The 21,282-nt window shown below is 39.8% G+C and overlaps 1 protein-coding gene across 1 annotated transcript; it reads left to right on the top strand.

Annotated features, from left to right (window-relative positions):
• The first annotated feature begins 14,053 nt into the window (after window positions 1–14,053).
• On the top strand, window positions 14,054–20,943 carry puraa (purine-rich element binding protein Aa). The gene is made up of 2 exons (XM_043703655.1): window positions 14,054–14,143; window positions 19,408–20,943. Exon 2 carries the CDS (start codon window positions 19,455–19,457, stop codon window positions 20,253–20,255), a length of 801 nt encoding a protein of 266 aa, XP_043559590.1. The 5' UTR covers window positions 14,054–14,143; window positions 19,408–19,454; the 3' UTR covers window positions 20,256–20,943.
• Window positions 20,944–21,282: the final 339 nt, after the last annotated feature.

Here is a 21,282-nt window from a genome sequence, read left to right as displayed (position 1 = left end):
AGTCATGCCCATCACAAAGGAAGATGCTGTGATTGTTGGATATCAATCACCTTGGTCCTGGATATCACTGCACATATTCCATAGGGTAACGTCCCATGCTCCTAACCATCTTTAGCTACCTCGTTAATGACTGCCATTCCATTGTAAAGTCAGGAGGGAATACAAATGATTACCCAATGTTCACTGTCAAACACAACTCCTCCAAATGCAGACTGGAATTTTCGTAGCGTCAGAACAATGTGAACAATGGTGAGGAAGTTGGGAGAACACAGCGGGAATTGAAAATTTTGATTCTCAATATTAAGACAAAATCTGATTTTGCCATTAATGTTTTAGCAAGTAGTTGAGAATCTCGCTAATGATTGGCAAAGGGCCTCTTTGCATATATTAATATATTATTATCTGATCTCACCTCAGTTATATGTAGGTGGCTATTTTTCCAAGTATTGGTGAGAAACTAATTGGTGTCAATTCATGAATTAAGAGTCAGAGAGGTACCTGGTGGCTGCAGCTTTCAAGCGTCTTCTCGAGGCATCCATCTTGGCCAGCATTCCTGGACATCTCAGGGCAATGCATGCTGGCTTAGCCAGTAATGTCTGCATCCTGTGAGCCAATTCAAAAAAGGGGTCTATGAGTGAGTGGCTAAAAGGATTTGGGAAGAGAGGCTGCTGAAGGAGTGATTATGTGGGGAGGTCGGTTGGGAAGAAGGGTGCGAGTAAAAGGGTTGATTAGAGCATAGTCAAGAGCGTGGTGCTGGAAAAGCACAGCAGTTCATGCATCATCTGAGGAGCAGGAGAATCAACAGGAATGAGGCTTGTGGGCTGGGGACTTCAGAGATAAACGGGAGGGGCCTGGGGGAAGATAGTTGAGAATGCAATAGATAAATGAAGGTGAGGGAGAAGGTAACAGGTCGGAGAGGAAGGTGAAGCAGATAGATGGGAAAGGTGATGGACAGGTCAGGAGGGCGGTGCCGAATTGGAGGCTTGGGGTAGGATAATGTGGGGGGAGGGGAAATGATGAAACTGTGGAAATCCACATTGATACCCTGTGGTTGCAGGGTCCCAAGGCAGAATATGAGGTGTTCTTCCTCCAGGCAACACGTGGTAAGGGTTTGGCAATGGAGGAGGCCCAGGACCTGCATGTCCTTGATGGAGTGGGAGGGGGAGTTGAAGTGTTCAGCCATGGGCCGGTGGGGTTGGTTGGTGCAAATGTCCCAGAGACATTCTCTGAAATGATCCGCAAAGAGGCATCCTGCCTCCCTGATGAAGAGGAGACCACATTGGGTGCAACAGATACAGTAGATGACATTGGCGGAGGTATAGGTAAATTTCTGACAGATGTGGAAGGATCCTTTGGGGCCTTGGACAGAAGTGAGGGGAGTGGTGTGGCACAGGTTGAACACTTTCTGTGGTGGCGGGGAAGGTGCCGGGAGTGGGGTGTGTGTTGGTGACAGGTGGGAACCTGACGACGGAGTCGCAGAGGGAATGGTTTCTCTGGAACGCTGATGGTGTGGGGAGGGAAATGTAACTCTGGTGGTGGGGTCCATTTGTAAGTGGCGGAAGTGGCGGTGAATCATGTGTTGTATGCATAGGTTGGTGGGGTAGAAGGTGAGGACCAGGGGTTTCTGTCATTGTTGTATTGGGAGGGATGGGGTTCAAGGGCAGTGGTGCAGGAAGTGGACCACTACACCACTAAAGCCAGGCAGCAACTCTGAGACATCTCCTCCTACTGTCCCCTCGACCACAACCTCACCTCCCATCACTAAACGATCATCTCCCAGACCATCTTCATCATCTCTGGGGATCTCTCATCCACAGCTCCAACTTCATTGTCAATGAATCCTGCACTGCCCATTTCTACCTCCTACCAAAGATTCACAAACTTGACTTCCCAAGTCCACCCACTGTCTTAGTCTGCTCCTGTCCCACTGAACTCATCTCTGCATACCTTGACACCATCCTGTACCCCCTTAGTCCAGGAACTCCCCATCTACATTCGGGACATCACCCACACCTGTCCCCTCCTCCAAAATTTTTGTTTCCCCAGCCACCAATGCCTCATGTTCACCATGGTATTCCAGTCCTTGTACACATCCATCCACCACAAAGAAGGCCTTCAGGCCCTCTGTTATTTCCTCCCACGCCATCCCAAGTACCCTTCCACTGGCACACTCATCTGCCTGCCTGAATTGGTCCTCACACTAACAACTTCTCCTTCCAATCCTCCCACTTCCTCCAAACCAAAGGGGTAGCCATGGGCACCCGGATGGGACCCAGCTATGCCTGCCTCTTTGTTGGGGACATGGAACAATCCATTTTCCACAATTACATTGACACCACACCTCACCTGTTCCTCTGCTACATCGATGACTGTATCAGCACTACCTCGTGCTCCCATGAGGAGGTCAAACAGTTCATCATAGAGTCATAGAGTCATACAGATGTACAGCGTGGAAACAGACCCTTTGGTCCAACCCGTCCATGCCGACCAGTTATCTCAACCCAATCTAGTCCCACCTGCCAGCACCCGGCCCATATCCCTCCAAACCCTTCCTCTTTATATACCCATCCAAATGCCTCTTAAATGTTGCAATTGTACGAGCCTCCACCACATCCTCTGGCAACTCATTCCATACATGTACCACCCTCTGCGTGAAAAAGTTGCCCCTGAGTTCTGTTTTATATTTTTCTCCTGTCACCATAAACCTATGCCCTCTAGTTCTGGACTCCCCGATACTAGGGAAAAGACTTTGTCTATTTATCCTATCCATGCCCCTCATAATTTTGTAAACCGCTATAAGGTCACCCCTCAGCCTCCGACGCTCCAGAGAAAACAGCGCCAGCCTATTCAGCCTCTCCCTGTAGCTCAGATCCTCCAACCCTGGCAACATCCTTGCAAATATTTTCTGAACCCTTTCAACTTTCACAACATCTTTCCGATAGGAAGGAGACCAGAATTGCACGCAATATTTCAATAGTGGCCTAACCAATGTCCTGTACAGCTGCAACATGACCTTCCAACTCCTGTACTCAATACTCTGACCAATAAAGGAAAGCATACCAAATGCCTTCTTCACTATCCTATCTACCTGTGACTCCACTTTCAAGGAGCTATGAACCTGCACTCCAAGGTCTTTTTTTTCAGCAACACTCCCTAGGACCTTACCATTAAGTGTATAAGTCCTGCTAAGATTTGCTTTCCCAAAATGCAGCACCTCGCATTTATCTGAATTAAACTCCATCTGCCAATCTCAGCCCATTGGCCCCTCTGGTCCAGATCCTGTTGTAATCTGGGAAAACCCTCTTTGCTGTCCACTACACCTCCAATTTTGGTGTAATCTGCAAACTTACTAACTGTACCTCTTATGCTCGCATTCAAATCATTTAAGTAAATGACAAAAAGTAGTGGGCCCAGCACCGATCCTTGTGGCACTCCATTGGCCACAGGCCTCCAGTCTGAAAAACAACCCTCCACCACAACCCTCTGTCCACTGGCCACAGGCCTCCAGTCTGAAAAACAACCCTCCACCACAACTTTTGAGCCAGTTCTGTATCCAAATGGCTAGTTCTCCCTGTATGCCATGAGATCTAACCTTGCCAATCAGTCTCCCATGGGGAACCTTGTCAAACGCCTTACTGAAGTCCATATAGATCACATCTACTGCTCTGCCCTCATCAATCTTCTTTGTTATTTCTTCAAAAAACTCAATCAAGTTTGTGAGACATGATTTCCCATGCACAAAGGCCATGTTGACTATCCCTAATCAGTCCTTGCCTTTCCAAATACATGCACATCCTATCCCTCAGGATTCCCTCCAACAACTTGCCCACCTCTGAGGTCAGGTTTTCCAGTCTATAGTTCCCTGGCTTGTCCTAAACAGTGGCACCACATTTGCCAACCTCCAGTCTTCTGGCACCTCACCTGTGACAATCAATGACACAAAATTCTCAGCAAGAGGCCCAGCAATCACTTCTCTGCTTTCCACAGAGTTCTCAGGTACACCTGATCAGATACTGGGGACTTATTCACTTTTAACCATTTCAAGACATCCAGCACTTCCTCCTCTGTAATCTGGCCATTTTGAAAGATGTCATCATCTATTTCCCTACAGTCTGTATCTTCCATATCCTTTTCCACAGTAAATACTGATGCAAAATATTCATTTAGTGTCTCCCCCATTTTCTGTGGCTCCACACAAAGGCTGCCTTGCTGATCTTTGAGGGGCCCTATTCTCTCTCTAGTTACCCTTTTGTCCTTAATATATTTGTAAAAACCCTTTGGATTCTCCTTAATTCTATTTGCCAAAGCTATCTCATGTCCTTGTTTTTCCCTCCTGATTTCCCTCTTAAGTATACTCCTACTTTCTTTATACTCTTCTAAGGATTCACTCGATCTATCCAGTCTATACCTAACATATGCTTCCTTCTCTTTCTTAACCAAACCCTCAATTTCTTTCGTCATCCAGCATTCCCTACACCTGCCAGCCTTCCCTTTCATCCTGACAGGAATGTACTTTCTCTGGATTCTTATCTCACTTCTGAAGGTTTCCCATTTCCCAGCCATCCCTTTACCTGCAAACATCTGCCTCCAATCAGCTTTCGAAAGTTCTTGCCTAATACCGTCAAAATTGGCCTTTCTCCAATTTAGGACTTCAACTTTTAGATCTGGTCTATCCTTTTACACCACTATTTTAAAACAAATAGAATTATGGTCACTGACCCCAAAGTGTTCCCCCACTGACACCTCAGTCACCTGCCCTGCCTTATTTCCCAAGAGTAGGTCATGTTTTGCATCTTCTCTAGTAAGTACACCCACATACTGAATCAGAAAATTGTCTTGTACACACTTAAGAAATTCCTCTCCATCTAAACCTTTAACACTATGGCAGTCCAAGTCGATATTTTGGAAAGTTAAAATTGCCTACCATAAGTACCCTATTATTCTTACAGATAGCTGAGATCTCCTTACAAGTTTGTTTCTCAATTTCCCTCTGACTACTGGGGGGTCTATAATACAATCCCAATAAGGTGATCATCCCTTTCTTATTTCTCAGTTCCACCCAAATAACTTCCCTGGATGTATTTCTGGGAATATTCTCCCTCAGCACAGCTGTAATGCTATCCCTTATCAAAAATGCCACTCCTCCTCCTCTCTTGCCCCCCTTTCAATCCTTCCTGTAGCATTTGTCTCCTGGAACATTAAGTTGCCAGTCTTGCCCATCCCTGAGCCATGTTTCCGTAATTGATATGATATCCCAGTCCCATGTTCCTAACCATGCCCTGGGTTCATCTGCCTTCCCTGTTAGGCCCCTTGCATTGCAATAAATGCAGTTTAATTTATTTGTTCTACCTTGTCCCTGCCTGCTTAAAGAATTCAATTTAGTAGCTGCTGTCTCAAGAACAATTAACTCATCTGTCCATATATATAAACAGCCTTGATGCCAAAACCCAAGGATCAAGGAGCTTATCCTGAATTGAGCCCAGTCACCAATCTTCAAGAACAGTAAATTCTAACTTGACTGGGCTTTGAACTGCTTAATCTATCCTCTTACTCCAAAATCCATGTGTTTACGTGAACATTTTCCTATATATGTCTGAGACAGAAAGTTGGAGAACTTTCTTTATTTTCCTTAGACCAGGTTAAAAACAAAAAAAGCTTTTCTTTAGGAAACAACACAAGGAAACCTGTTTGTTTGTGCAATTCATTTTATTGTATGTGAACAGTTAAACAAACACCCACTGATTTGGCAAGCATATCCTTCACTTAAAAAAAAGCAACTGTTATACTCAAATCATGAGGAGAGAAAAAGGGGAGCCTTTCCATCTCTCATCACCTGTTTGTAACAAATGTCATGCTGCTGGTACACATTAATTATGCAACAATGTGCACTGTGTACTTGACTTGAATGATTCTACTCAATTGGTTAGAAAATGACAAATTTAATCATGGATCACTGCATGGTTAAACCTATTTTTTTTAAATCGCTGTTAACGTAAGATAGACAAGAAGACACTTTATTGACTTTATTTAACAAATAGTATATAACATATTTCACCCAGTCTATAAAAAAGATAAAGGCACTCTTTTGTACACAGTCCTTTTTTCCTAACATAATCTACCAAATCTGATGGAGCATTAACAATGAATAATGAAACTCAAAATAACATGGTCAATTTTGCAAGATTTGATACCCTCAAAGATCTGTTTCTATTTTGGAGAGTGATATGATCTACAAAACTAATTGCACAAAATGCATGGAGTAGGAGTATTAGCTACCAGCAGCTTCAGCACAAGGTGATACTAATGACACAGAAGGTGGCAAAAAAGCAGTAAAGCTACAAAGCCTGCCTAAAAGCAGAGCACTTAAGCAGCAGCTCATTGCTTAACAATGAGAAGGAACTTCTTCTTCCAGACAGTCGTGAATATCTGGAATTCTCTACCTCAGAGTTGTAGTGGCCAGAGCACAAAATATTTAAAGAAGTTGATAGAATTTTGATATTTTGAGGAACTGAGGGTTGTGAGGATCTGGTGCAAAATTGGAGTTAATGTCAGGGGCAAAATCTTACAGAATGGCTTGACAGGCTGAGTGGTCTACAGCTGCTCCTAATTCTTATGTTGTTATGGTATGAATTGTGCCGAGTACTCCAGACAGAGGAGAGAATCAGCAAATGTATCATGATAACATATTGAAAAGATATTATGACAGGGACAATAGTCAGGAAAAAATGTTTTAGAATAGTGAAAGAAATAGTGACTGAAATGGAAGTATCAGAGCAACTAGAGAATGAATCAAAAATTCAAAAATTAATAAAGTTGACTCTCCAATAAAGTTGGAAAATAGGGAGATGCTTAAATGTTAAATAGCATCATCTAACTTTTGCTAACCTAACCTTTGCTAATCAACTTTATCTTCCAGAAAACTATCAAAATGACTTTTGAAAGCTATTACAGATTTATAAATCAACTTGTGGTAATAGACCAGGAAGAAGTGTTTTGGTTGCTCGTTATGTTAATGTGCGGGATGTGCTACCTATAAAATGTCACTCATACAGACTTAATCCAGAGTGGTTAGCTCAAGTGAGCAAAAAGATTAAGGCTATGAGAGACAATTACATTATTAACCCAAGTCACAATAGATAGATCTCACCTATCATGATGGTGCCAAATCAGATGGGTCACAAAGATTCTGTTTTGATTATCACCACATTGAAGTGCTAATGAAAGTAGGCTCATACCTACACCAAGAATTTAATGAATTGGATAACCACAATTTGTCACAAAAAATCAATTTGTTAAAAGGATATTAGCAGGTTCTTCTGTTCGAGGTAAAGAAATATCAGCTTTTGTAACACCAAATGAACATTATAGTACCAAGTGACACCATGTTGAATAAAAGATGCACCCACCACACTCCCATTGAACAACTGTGTATCTATGTTAATTATATCAACAATGTGGTTGTTTTTTAGCAAAACATTGGAAGAGCATTTATATTACTTGACTGAACTGTTTAATCATCAGTGAAAGCCAGTTTGGTGAACTAAGGTGAACCAAGGCAAAAATGAATTGTTTGGGCCATATTTTGGGCAAGGCCAAGTCCCATTGCAGCCAGCAACATCTAGTGGGGAACTGTTTCATGACAATATGATGAGATGGGGTACATTTAGCCTGCCTGTTATTTTCCAAATAAATTGATCATACGTCAACAAAAATATTCCACAGTTGAGAAACAACTGGGGCAGGACAGCACGGTGGCTCAGTGGTTAGCACTGCTGCTTCACAGCACCAGGGACCCGGGTTCGATTTCAGCCTGCATGGAGTTTACACATTCTCCACGTGTCTGCATGGGTTTCCTCCGGCTGCTCCGGTTTCCTCCCACAGTTCAAAGATGTGCAGGTCAGCTGAATTGACCATGTTAAATTGCCCATAGTGAGAGGTGCATTTGTAGGGAGTAGGGGAATGGGTCTGGGTGGGTTACTCTTTGGAGGGTTGGTGTGGATTTGTTGGGCCGAAGGACCTGTTTCCGCTCTGTAGGTAATCTAATCTAATCAGACATTCAGCCTTGTGTTGGCTGTATATCATTTTGAAACATACATAAGCAACAATATGGAATAAACTGTTTTTCATTTGAACCATAACCCTTTGATTTCATACAACACTCTGGAACAAAAATGTATGATTATTTCACTGGAGTTTAATTCTCCAAATTGGAAAATCATTTATGGGCCTGGAAAAGAAAATGTTTTGGTGGACATTTCATTGAGACATATCTGAAGGACACAAGGCATCTATTAACTAATTTGAAAATAAGGTTCCTATGTAACTCACTACACATTTAATGCCATAATGTTCTACTGTTAATGGGACATAGCAATAGTATTAGGATAATTTTAGTTGAATAATGAGATGCCTCTTAAAGATACATTTTCAGTCTTCTTTGAAAGCAGATGTAATGTATGTGATTTCTACATATAAGATTATTTATTATTTGAGTTTGATTTTGAGGCATGCGGATTTTCTATGCATATGAAGTGGTTTAATGTTCAACTTGTAAGTATTTCTGCAGCCATGGTGATTTCTTTTTCAGCAGAGTGAGAGACCAAGTATTCCTGCAGAGTAAATTGATTTTTTTTTTAAATTGGGAGAATTTCACTAGCAGACAAAGTAAACAATTATGCATTAAACCTGGTTTGGAAGGTCACGAATGGAATTATCTTTAATTAGGGGAAACATTCATATCTTGGAAACAGAGGGCTTTTCATTTGATTCACTAGGTCTATAAGGGAGTTACTCCCAAGAAGGGGGAAACACAGTTGAGACTTTTTAAAAATAGGTTCTCTCAGGATAAGGAGTTTACTCCAAATTCCACTTCAGAAGTGTTTGTTTAAAACCATAACAGGGCTATTTGAAGCTGAGAAATTTTAAGCTCAGTTCATGAAGGCACCTGAAAACAACTATCGGGTTCTCCAAGACCAGTAGATGAAGGCAGTTAAATTAAGTCCTTCAGAGGGAATAGAGAAGGAAATTATATCTTGAGGGTCCTGGAAGTGTGATTTCGCAATTAATAGGATATTTTTACTGTGTTTTGAAATCTTTAAATGCGTTATATGTAAATCACTTATTTTGCAAATACACTTTTGTTTCATTGCTAAAACCAAATCTGCAAAATTATATGCTTGTTTTTCAATGAGAGACCACCTTGTTAAAAACAAAATACATTAAGCCAGTCTAGGAATCATTTTTAATATGGTTTTTATTAGATTAGATTGCTTACAGTGTGGAAACAGGCCCTTCGGCCCAACAAGTCCACACCGACCCTCCGAAGAGCAACCCACCCAGACCCATTTTCCTCTGACTAATACATCTAACACTACGGGCAATTTAGCATGGCTAATTCACCTAACCTGCACATTTTTGGACTGTGGGAGGAAACCCACACAGACACGGAAAGAATGTGCAAACTCCACATTTTAAAAATATGGAGGCGGGAATTGAGAGAGAGAGCCTGAGGCGGGAATTGAACCCGGGTCTCTGGTGCTGTGAGGCAGCAATGCTAACCACTGTGCCACCATGCCGCCCCACTCTGTGCCACCATGCCGCCCCACTCTGTCCCTATATCAGCTGGGATCATGACACTACTTTTTAATATTTAGCATTTCTTGGTGTAAGACATATTTTCTTTTAAAAACAAACCATGAATCCTATCAACTTAATTGGATAGGATGGGTCACAAAATAGGCAGTTGTTCCTGTCGTACAAAATGCATGCAAAATATAGATTGTTCTGGATTATGCAACTTGTTCCTAGCAGGAAAACATTGCTTGTTATATCGCTGCAGCTTGCTGCTGGGAAGCTTCATTTCAATTCTACATTCCATCTGAGGTATTCAGTGAAGAAAGGGCAAAGATTTTATTACTGATTTCCTGGGGAACAATCTAGGTGTCACGTGAGAACCAGTCATTGCCATTTCACTGCACACTGGATCTGTATCCCAAACTGATCAGTGGGATAGTGAGAGTCTAATATCAACTTTCTGATCCTGAATACACAAAGCCACAGTGGTTGCTGGATTCAGAAAGTGATAATTCATGCATCATTCCAATTCATCACCAATTATTTCTAGAGCATGTCTTTGCTTTCACAAACATGAAATCACCAACTTCTTGCTTGCCATCTCTGAGCTATAAATCCAGTCCAGCATTTTTAACAGAGTTTAAAGGTTCCTGTAGACGAATAACAATACACTCATGATACACCCACTTATTCTATAATTATCTTTCCTAAAAGGTGAACACAAAATGGTGGCCAGTTGACCATCCCTCTTCAAATGTTAATGTCCAAGCATCAACAGTTCATGGGAACACACTAATGTAGAAAATGCAGGAAATATTGAATAATGGTTCTTATCTGAAAATGCTGACAGATCTACTGATTGCTTCTAGTATTTTCTGTTTCAGGTTGCCAGTAGTTGTAATTTATGGGAATACTCTTGGATTCCATTATCATGAAGGAGTGCCTGAGAATGGAATAAAGAAAACACAGGCATTTGCATTCAAATTTAAAGAGATAAATTTATTCTTTGATGGCAACATCATTATGGGAAATGTTTTGGAGAAAAATCTGCATTAACATTATTTAATTTTACAAGATGGGCTCCTGATGTGCACTCACACTGCATTTTACTTGCAATAAGTTTCTTACTAGAGATACATGCCCTGAAATTGCAGTTTATTAGTTATAAAAAGAATCAGGAGAAACGCTGCAAAATGTTCAATTCATTTACATCATCGAAAGCATAGTGGTGTATGAGAGATTTTGTAAGAAATATGTTCTAAACAGAATAATTTAATCTCTGTAGTTAATTGTTACTGGGACAGAACTTCCATAATCTTGCCATTATTTTATTGGAATATCCGAGGTAGCTCCCAGAAAAATGCCACAAATATATGTTTTATTACTTATTCATTTCTCTGTAAGTCCACCTATGTTGCAGTGGCAACCCAGGAAAATGTTTGAGGTCTCCAGACAACAATTTTGTGAACTACATTTAAATATGCTTGTGTTCAACCTCCACAGATGTTCCACGATCTACATCTGTAACTTAGGAGCCGATCATGGAAAACACCAAAAATAAATCACAGAATGACAGAATTATTACAGTGCAGTAAGCAACCAATCATCCCATTGTGTTTGCACCAGTTCTATTACCTAGTATCAATCTTCTGCCTTTTCCCCCAAATCCCTGCATACCATTTATATCAAAATAACCATCTAACACCCTTGTGTGCCTCAACTGAAACTGCTTCCGTTATAGTTCCAGGTAGTGCATTCCATAATCTAACTAGTCACTGTCTGCAAAGATCTGTTCTTGTATCACTCTTGCGTCCTGTGCAAATCACTTTAAATCTATGCCCTCTTATTCCTTTTACTAAAGGGAACAGCTAATGTCTATCTACTCTATCCAGCTTGCTCATGATTTTGAAAACCTTTATCAAATCTCCTCTCTGCCCTCTTCTCTCCAAGGAGAACAGTGCCAACTTCCTCAATCTATCCTCAGATCTATGAGGAGGACAGTGGCAGAAGCATTTTTATTATCTTGTTTGTTGGGGTTTTCAGGTTGATGGGATCAACAACGAGATGCTAGTGGACATAGATAAGGGCACAGAGATGGAGCAGAGAGTTTGGGAACTTGCCTCAAAATGCAACACACTGTACATAACAAATTTTGGTTTTCTGCTCAAGTGATAGTGGAAGAACCTAATTGAAATTACCTGTAGCTATGATTTACTGTTGGTGTGTAATTAATCTATATAACAAGAAAGTCATTCATTTTGACCAAAATGCTTTAATCTGATTTTAATTCACTTTTTGTAGAAAGCTCACATGCTCGTTCAGTGGCTGCTATCACAATGAAAGAATGCAGGGCACATGATCTCAGATATGGTGTGTTGTAATTCACAGGATACTTGGTAAGCATTGGAAATTATCTTTTGCTATAAACACAGAAGTGTTGAGAGAAAACACAAGCTGTAACACACATATTTCAATTATGCAAAGTTGGAGGCTTTTAAACATCAATCTGTCAGTACTTTTGAAATTTAATGATGGTTGGTGAAGCTTATTTATTATTCAATATAACTAGACAGCATTGCAAAATGCATTGAAGACTGGAAATGGCAGAAGCATTATTTGTGTGGCATTATTTTAAATTAATCAAGCATTTTAAAAAATTATCCACCTGGAATTTCTGCAGGATTCTCCAGCTGAAGATTTATAGACCTCCTATAAAAATCGATAAAGATCACAAATACTCTCCAGAAATGTTTTTCCTTTGTACCACAACATATGAAACTTTAAAATCTAACATTTTTGAGGGACAAATGATTGGCATAGCTGAATCAGTTCTCAGAAAACTGCATCTGACATGTAGACCCAGCATGACACTGCTTACTGAATCATGAAAGTATAGTCAGGTTTTGGGAGAATGGTGATTATATTACTGGAATATTAATCAAGAGGCCTCGACCAATAATGTGCAGACATGAGTTCAGGTCCCAACTGCTTGACAGAAATGCAGTTAATTAAATAAAACTGGAATAAAATATAGCACTTTGAAAATATTACGTGCAATTCTGGTCTCCTTCCTATCGGAAGGACATTGTGAAACTTGAAAGGATTCAGAAAAGATTAACGAGGATGTTGCCATGATTGGAAGAGTTGAGCTATCGGGAGAGGTTGAATAGGCTGGGGCTGTTTTCCCTGGAGCATCGGAGGCTGAGGGGTGACCTTACAGATGTTTATAAAATCACGAGGGCATCATGGATAGGATAATTAGACTAAGCTTTTTTTCCCCCCTGGAGTGGCAGAGCCCAGAACTAGACGGCATAGGTTTTGGGTGAGGGGGGAAAGATATAAAAGAGACCTGAGGAACAACCTTTTCACACAGAGGGTGTCGTGTGTATGGAATGAGCTGTCAGAGGAAGTGGTGGAGGTTGGTACAATTGCAATATTTAAAAGGCATCTGGATAGATATGAATAGAAAGGGTTTAGAGGGATATGGGACAAGTGCTGGCAAATCGGACTAGATTAGGTTAGGCTATCTAGTCAGCATAGACATTTTGGACCAAAGGGTCTGTTTCTGTGCTGTACCTCTCTATGACTATGACTCTATCAGTAATGATGTCCATTAAACTACTGGACTGCAATAAAAACATAATTAATTCACTAAAATTCTTTAAATAAGAATATGTACTGTCCTTAATGAGGCATACAATCGACTCCAGCCCATAGGAATACAGATGACACTTAACTGCTATCTAAAACATTTTAAAATGCTGTATGGTGAATTTGTACAGGCACATGAATGCGCTGGGCTGATTAACACAAAAGATAGAGATTGTGATAATGCCACTAATACGAAAAATTATCTCCAGAAGCGTTCAAAGCCATTACCATACGCCAACAATTTCGACACTCAACTTGGCGCTAAACTACAGTAATGCCACTTTTTCCCCTCTGGCAGTTACCATTGTAGCCATATAGTACTGGAAATGGTACATTTCACAACTCTCTCAGTACTAGTTTTGGGTGCGTAGTACACGAAAATCATTTCCGAAAGGCCCCTACAAGGCTAACAGAAACGCTGCATATCTCTCATCAAGAAACTACAGGATTAAAAACCCATTTAATTGCGGGTTTGGCTGTACTGCTATGGCGACTTCCAGGAGAGAACTGTAGTCCGGTCGCTACTTTCCATTTGCGCTCAGTCTCTACGAGCGCACCCTCTACAAAAGAAAAAAACATATGAATATAACGTTATGTTGAGCGAATGGAGAGGGAAAAGAAATACCCCTATGTCGTTACAAATGACCTTCTAAGTAGAACAACAGAAACTCCCCAATTCCTGCTGGAAGTTCCGGGCCCATGCAGTACGTTGCCCTGACGTACTGGAGACCGTGTCGGACGCAGGAGAACGTGATGTCGTGAGACGAGTCGCTTTCTCTTCTCTCACCATCGATTGTGCCAAGGTGGCAGCACTCTGATCAGGCCTTCCTAATAAACTGCACTTCACTGTTCGGCCATCATAGTTCTGACAGGTAATCACACCTAGATCTGCAAAGTCTGCGAGCAGAAAAGCTGCAGGGTAAGGTCGCAACCCTCATGTTTATTATTTTTAATAATTTTTACTGCATGTCAAGTGCGCACTGTACATTTCCTTCATTTCTTTAAAGGGAGCTATATTGTCATTAATATTGCTAGCTCAGTTTTGGGTTATACAAGTCCCATCCTATTGGTGGAAGGAGCTCTGCTTCAATGAAATGCCTATGAATGTATGCTGTTAATATATTGTGCTATGATTTACAGACTGTCAATATAAGAAATATAAAAATATTATTCTGCATTTTACAAAACAGAGATTTCTGTCTTTTTTAAAGGAAATGGTTTGGACTTAAAAGCAAATTCTTATAGTACTTTGATTGCAGATTTTAATAAAACAGATTTTGTGACATCCAGAAAGCTACTGAATTTTTTATCTCTTAAATATTGGGGTTTTTTTGTTTTGGCTAAAATTTATCATATTTAGTTGCGAAATAGCACATCTTATCTTCATGAATAAAACCGCAATCTAATTAGAACCTATAAAACACTTATTTTTGTAAAACGATATAAGCTATCGATAACCCATGGGCCTTTTTCATTACGTTGTTCAAGATTTCGATTAGCAGTTGACAAGAAGAGCAAACCATTTGTCGCCTTTATGTGAAAAACCTGGTAATTAACTTGTGAGACTGTTTAGAACTGTCTGTAACAACTGATTTACTAATTTTGGTTAGAAGTAATCCAGTTTCAAAAGCCTGGAGTGAGAAATATGTGACAAATAGCAAAGCGCGCTCTTCAGTGAGTTTCTTCAAAATTTACAAAGATAGATTATAAATACGCAAAGGTATAAAAATGCAGGTAATCGTGTCATCAACTCGCCTGGCATTTCTCATTAAGAAAACACTAAACCATAAAAAGCTTCTGGAATTATTATTGAAAACAAGATTTGACTGTTTTTGGTGTTGGTCACAATTCCATGTGTTCTATAGCCAAGGTCTCCGAAGTTGACTTCCCCGGCTCCATGTTAACTTATACTGTCTCCCGCGGAAAAGATAAGCTATCATCGCGCGTGCACTTCGGTCAAGCGCCGATGACAAAACATCTTTCTCAGTCACAAAATCCAACTCCAAAGCTATATAACCTGTTCAGGGGATTCAGGGTTTAAAGGGCGTTGTGTATAATTTTTATCTTGATTTTTTTCTTAGATTGCAGTGTCTAAAGCGCACGTATGCTTTAAGTTCATACCTCAAGAGCATTGTGGTTAAGGAATTTACTTTTGTGAAACTCTCCTAGAAAGGTTGTACACGCTGTTTGCCTTTAGAGGTACTAAACTAAAGAGTAATTTATATAAGCTTTTATAACATCTTAAGCTTAATGATTGCTGATTTAAATAGATTAAACAGCCTAACTTTAAAACATTTGAAGTACGTTATTTACAAGTCAAGGGAAAGATTGTTTACCTTTCTCCATCTCTTACAAATAACCTATTTTTAAAACTATTTGACACTTTTCATTTAAAAATACCTTTCTGCATAACTATATATCTCACTAGTAGACAAAATGAGCTTGATGTACGTTCACTGATGCACTGCAGAAATCACAAAGTTTTGTTTTAGGCAGCACCTTCCATACCCACAAACACTTCCATCTAAAAGGACAAAGGCAGCAGATACATGGAAACACCAGTACCTACGTACCAGTTCCCCTCCAAGCCAGTCACCATCCTGACTTGGAAATATGACGCCGTTCTTTCAGGTTGTTAGGTCAATATCTTAGAATTTCTTTCCTAACCTCTTTATGAGTCTATCTGTAGCATTTGGACTATAACGGTCCAAGAAAGCCGCTTACTACCACCTTCTCCAGGGCAACTGGGAGTGGGTAATAACTGCAGGTCCAGTGAGCAACACTCAAATCCCACAAGTGAATACAAAAATGTGCTGATGTTAGCAGATTGAAAATAAAACCCACGCAAAATATTGCCGATGCTGGAAATATGAAATAAAAGCAGAAAATGATTAGCGAGTCTGACAGCATCTATGGAAAGAAAAATTAATGTCTGGAGACAAATAATCATCTTGTACTAGAAACATGAACTGTTTCTCTTCCCATAAATGCTACTAGGCTTGATGAGCATGCCCAGCGTTTCAGTTTTGATTTCATCATGATAATAAGTTAGAGCAACTCCATTATGTTGTTTGGCGGAGGGTTTTATGATGAGAAAACAGCCAAATAAAGCAATGAATACATTGTCTTAGTGGTAAACATCACATTTCTTAATTTTTCGGCAATCCAGAGCAGTTAAGGTTTTCAGTTAAGGGAGGGACTTATATTTATCTAAGCGACAATTCTGTCTTAGTTGGTTAACTGTAAAAATTGCACCGAATGTTCGTTCTCTGTAGTGGATGAAACTAAGCTTCTCGTCAGAATGAAGTTGTCAGAATGGATCAGTGAATCATTTGTAGAGAAAAATACTGCTGGAGAAAATTAACTGTTTTTCATTGTAGCCTATCCATCCCTTGTACCAATGTTGCCCCAACAATTTAGACTAGAGCAAAACACATTCCTGACATAATAATTGCATTGACTAACTTGAAACTTTTTGGGCGCGTTATATTATCGAATCTATTTAGAATGAAGGGGACGGTTGGTATTGCGATGACCCTTTGCTCATTGCACAATTCTGACTGCTGTCTGTTTGCGGAAATCGCGTGAATAATTTAAGGATGAAAAGGTGCCAAATTTAATCATTTTAATATTAGCACTTTGAATAACTAAATTGTTTTGAAAGGGAATGAACTTTCCTATCAGCGGGGATATTGTTGACTAAATAACAAACGAAACGGGAGTTCCCATCATTCGTGCCTAAGGTTTGGGTGAATGAATTATAAATGCTGCAGATGATATCTGAAATAAAATAAACCGTTGCAAAATAATCGATTTGAAGGGGAACATTTGACATGCTTTCATACTGGAGTTTGAAAAATTTCGTTTCCGCTATCAGAAATAAATCATTCCAAATGACCACTGAATCTCTTCACGAGTTTTCTTTAAAGTATATTCCTCTTGGATCTGACGTAAATTAGAAACAAAGATTTCTTATGTGTGGGTAACATTGAGAAATGTAGTTGCAGTGTAGAAATCAGACTTTCCGAATGCCCCTTAGAAAACTTTGTTCATTGTTGCTTATCAACCGGGAGCTTTTGCGTTTGCAGAAGTATATTCTTACGAATACCCCGACCGGTTTGATTTCAAACCTGCTCTCTTTCCTAACTAATTCAATTTCAAATCGCGTAAACGTATTAATTAAAACTTCAAAATTATACGAACATACGAAACTGACAATCAGGGAGAAAACCAACTGGTCCATCATTATCGCCCCACACAGCGTGATGCTTGAATTGCGTTGATGTCAAAACCCTTACCCACCAACGTTTTCTCCAGGGATAAATTAAAAGTTAATAAACTGGATTTCTGAAATGAAAAAAGCATAATGTTTTAGCATATTGAATAATTTAATCTGAAACTATGCAACATAGATTGTCATCTGGGTTTTGATTTGATTTGCCATAATTGACTGTAGGAAGTAAAATCCTCGCGCATCTAAGAGGAAACGAAGTATACAAGGTATCCTTTCCTCCCTAAATGTAGCGTTATTATGACTCTTTAATTCATCACATATAAAATTCAATCCACTTTATAGAATAGAGATCAGATGTATTTGTGCAATTACATTTTGGGCTTAGAAAATAAAATTGACAATGCAATGTTCTATGAATATTTGGAGCTCCGTGTGAACTGCGGATATATAGATTTTGATTAATTTACCATCACACACAGCACTGTTCATGTTACTTTTAATCACAAACATACTTTATCGAAATTAGTATTTCTAGTTATTGATGCCCTTCTTGTGAAAGCTTATAATCTGTCGATTTTTCTTTGAGTTTCAAGGTGTTAGGATTATTTCCAGGAGCATTTCGTGAAATGCAGATGGTGTTACGTATTGTGTTAATCATGAATATATTGAGAAGGTGGTGGTTTCTAGTAAGTCGGGTATGTTTGAGGAAGTGTGAGAAAAGTTAAGAATGATATTGATCAGATACTTTTTATGAATGATCTGATAGATTATGTAAAGATTTATATTGAATTATTCGGAAGATCTTGAAAATCCTTGACCACTTTCGTTACATTTCATCTTGACAAACAATATGTAAACATTACGAAACGGACAATAACATCACATTTATAATTTTGTGCCTCGAGTCTTTTATTCAGTTATATTTTTGTAGTACCATTAGTATTATGTCGAACGTTAGCATGCATCTCAGGATATTCATTTTCAATCCAAATAAATGTACTAAATGCAATTTGCTCGAAACGTGGGATAACACTTCTTACATGATAAATGCAATTATTGCACATTTTCGCCCAGTTCAGTGAAAGCAAATACGCAGTATACAAACAATTGTTCACTATAATGTAATTTCGTATAAAATATTGACAAAGTATCACAGAAAGTATACAATTAATCAGTTATGTGGAAGGTTACAGTTCTTTGCGAAGCTAATGCAGTAACACGGGTGATTGTCTGTATTTCCCCATTTAAATCTTTATTTATGATAAACAGGAAAAATGCAATCTACCAACTTGATTCTTGATTGTTTTGCAGTTTTTGATAAAAGCAATGTCTGGTATTGTAGCCTGGCTTAAGATATGCAAAATATTTCATGTGCAAAACAAAACACCATCAGTGATTAGTTGAAGTGTCATGAACTGCCATTGATTTATTTACTATATGTGAAATAGCTTTATGCATTTGCTGAGGAATGCAGCCATTTTGCTTATGAAGTATAGTTATTTATATACATCATAACAACATAAGTCGCATTATGTTTCTCGTGTTTATGATTAGCATTTGTTGAATCTGAATGATTGTCAAAATCGCGTTAATTTTCAGATAATAAATACCTATTGCAAAATTATCATATTCTGTTTTAATGTTGGGAGACTTTCACTTGCACCGGACAATTAGGTAGGGTTGCGAAATGAGGATGATGAAAAATGTTTATGGTGGTGGAAAGGGGGAAGCAAGCGCTATCCCATCACTTTAGCCTTTCTGATCGGCGTTCAATGTCTCACTTTGTCGAGGGCAGACATCAGCTGCTTTGCTGCGATACTTGAGCAGTTGGAGGCAGTCTGGGAGGTCGGGAGCTTGTAAAGGAACTGCTGATTGGCGGGTGGCGGGGGATTCTGGCGGTCGCGGCCAATGAGAGTGGCTCTAACGAAATGTCTCCTCCCTTGCTGCAGTCTCGCGAGATCGCCGGCTGCTGGGAGTTTGGAAGAAGGCTACCATCATGGCGGATAGAGACAGTGGAAGCGAGCAGGGGGCGGTGAGCTCGAGCTTGCAGCAGCTGCAGCAGGAGACGCAGGAACTGGCCTCCAAGAGGGTGGACATTCAGAACAAACGCTTCTACCTGGACGTGAAGCAGAATGTCAAAGGCCGTTTTCTGAAGATAGCGGAGGTGGGAGCAGGAGGCAATAAAAGTCGCCTAACTCTCTCCATGTCTGTTGCTGTGGAGTTCCGCGACTACCTGGGCGATTTCATCGAGCATTACGCACAGCTCGGCCCCAGTAACCCGGACATGCAGACGGACGAGCCGAGGCGAGCTCTGAAAAGTGAATTCTTGGTGCGGGAAAACCGCAAATATTACATGGATTTAAAAGAGAACCAGCGAGGCCGGTTCCTACGGATCCGCCAAACCGTGAACCGGGGACATGGCCTTGGCTCGCAGGGTCAGACTATCGCCCTCCCCGCTCAGGGGCTAATTGAATTCCGTGATGCACTCGCTAAACTCATCGACGATTATGGCATCGAAGAGGAACCCACTGAGTTACCCGAAGGGACATCTCTCACTGTGGACAACAAACGATTTTTCTTTGACGTTGGGTCAAACAAGTATGGCGTTTTTATGAGAGTAAGTGAGGTGAAACCATCATACCGCAATTCTATCACGATACCGTACAAAGTGTGGGCCAAGTTTGGAAATACTTTCAGTAAATACGCAGAGGAGATGAAGAAAATACAGGAGAGACAGCGGGAGAAAAGATCTGAACAGCAAGAAGAAGCTCCCGGAGATGATGGGGAGGAAGACTGATAAAACTGTAATAAAAAAAACACTTCCTGTAAAACTGTAACTGTTTAACTACGAGGGAGCACCACCCACCAAACCTCCACAACTGACAGTTCGACTTGTCACCCATCGCTGGATGTTCGTCCACTTATCAACCGTGTAAACCGTAAGCAGCTGCTAAGTAATAACATTATGAACTGTGTTTCCTACTTGATAAAAAAAAAACTGAGTGTTTATTTCCCTAATTAACCAAGACTTTTGTACACGTTCAAGCTATTAAAAGTGTTTGCAATCGTCAGATAATATGCTGAATTATAATGAAATAAGTCCTTTTCATGTGAGCTAACATTTGACTTAGCACAAAATGAGAGATATTTTAGAAGAACACGTAAATAATATTTTTAGTTTTCTCATTTTGTTACCAAATTTCAAACATTATACGGAGGTTATAGTATATTTGACACCCTATATACCTGTGATTAGAGATGTGTATATATGAGGGCTAGGCATGCTGTGTGTCTGAGCTTTGTTAAATGTAATGCAGAAGTCTGTAGAGTTAAAAGGTACATAGGTTTATTCATGCAAGGTAAAACTATTAAGAAGTGCTCTCTTTTATACAATATGCATTGCATCTGGACCTTAAACATATAAAACTGGTCAGTGGAACTTCTGTGAACATGAAGCAAATTATTAAAAAAGGCATTTAAATGAACTGCAAAGTTGTTTGATTTTTACAGACAAATGTTAACCTATGATTAACAAAGCAAGTAGCACATTTTAAGTTAGGTTATGATAATTTTGCTCTTAACTGTGAATGTGAGTTACTGGTATTTAATGTATTTAGATTAGTTGTCAAATTATATGCATTCTATCAGATGGTACATAATTAACAATTGATAGGGAACTTTTAATGTGAGTGCATTCATGTAGCAAGCTATTGCCTGAATTACTGTTACCTGTAAAGAGAGGAAATTGCATTTATTTACTTTGTGGGGGAAGGGGGTTGACTTAATGTTAAGTGGAAATCTAAGCAAATGACATGTCAATGACA

This window comes from Chiloscyllium plagiosum, chromosome 14, assembly GCF_004010195.1.
Source record: "Chiloscyllium plagiosum isolate BGI_BamShark_2017 chromosome 14, ASM401019v2, whole genome shotgun sequence".
Lineage (NCBI taxonomy): Eukaryota > Metazoa > Chordata > Chondrichthyes > Orectolobiformes > Hemiscylliidae > Chiloscyllium > Chiloscyllium plagiosum.
Note: the sequence above shows the minus strand (reverse complement) of the source record. Positions and strands in the feature narration are given on the sequence as shown.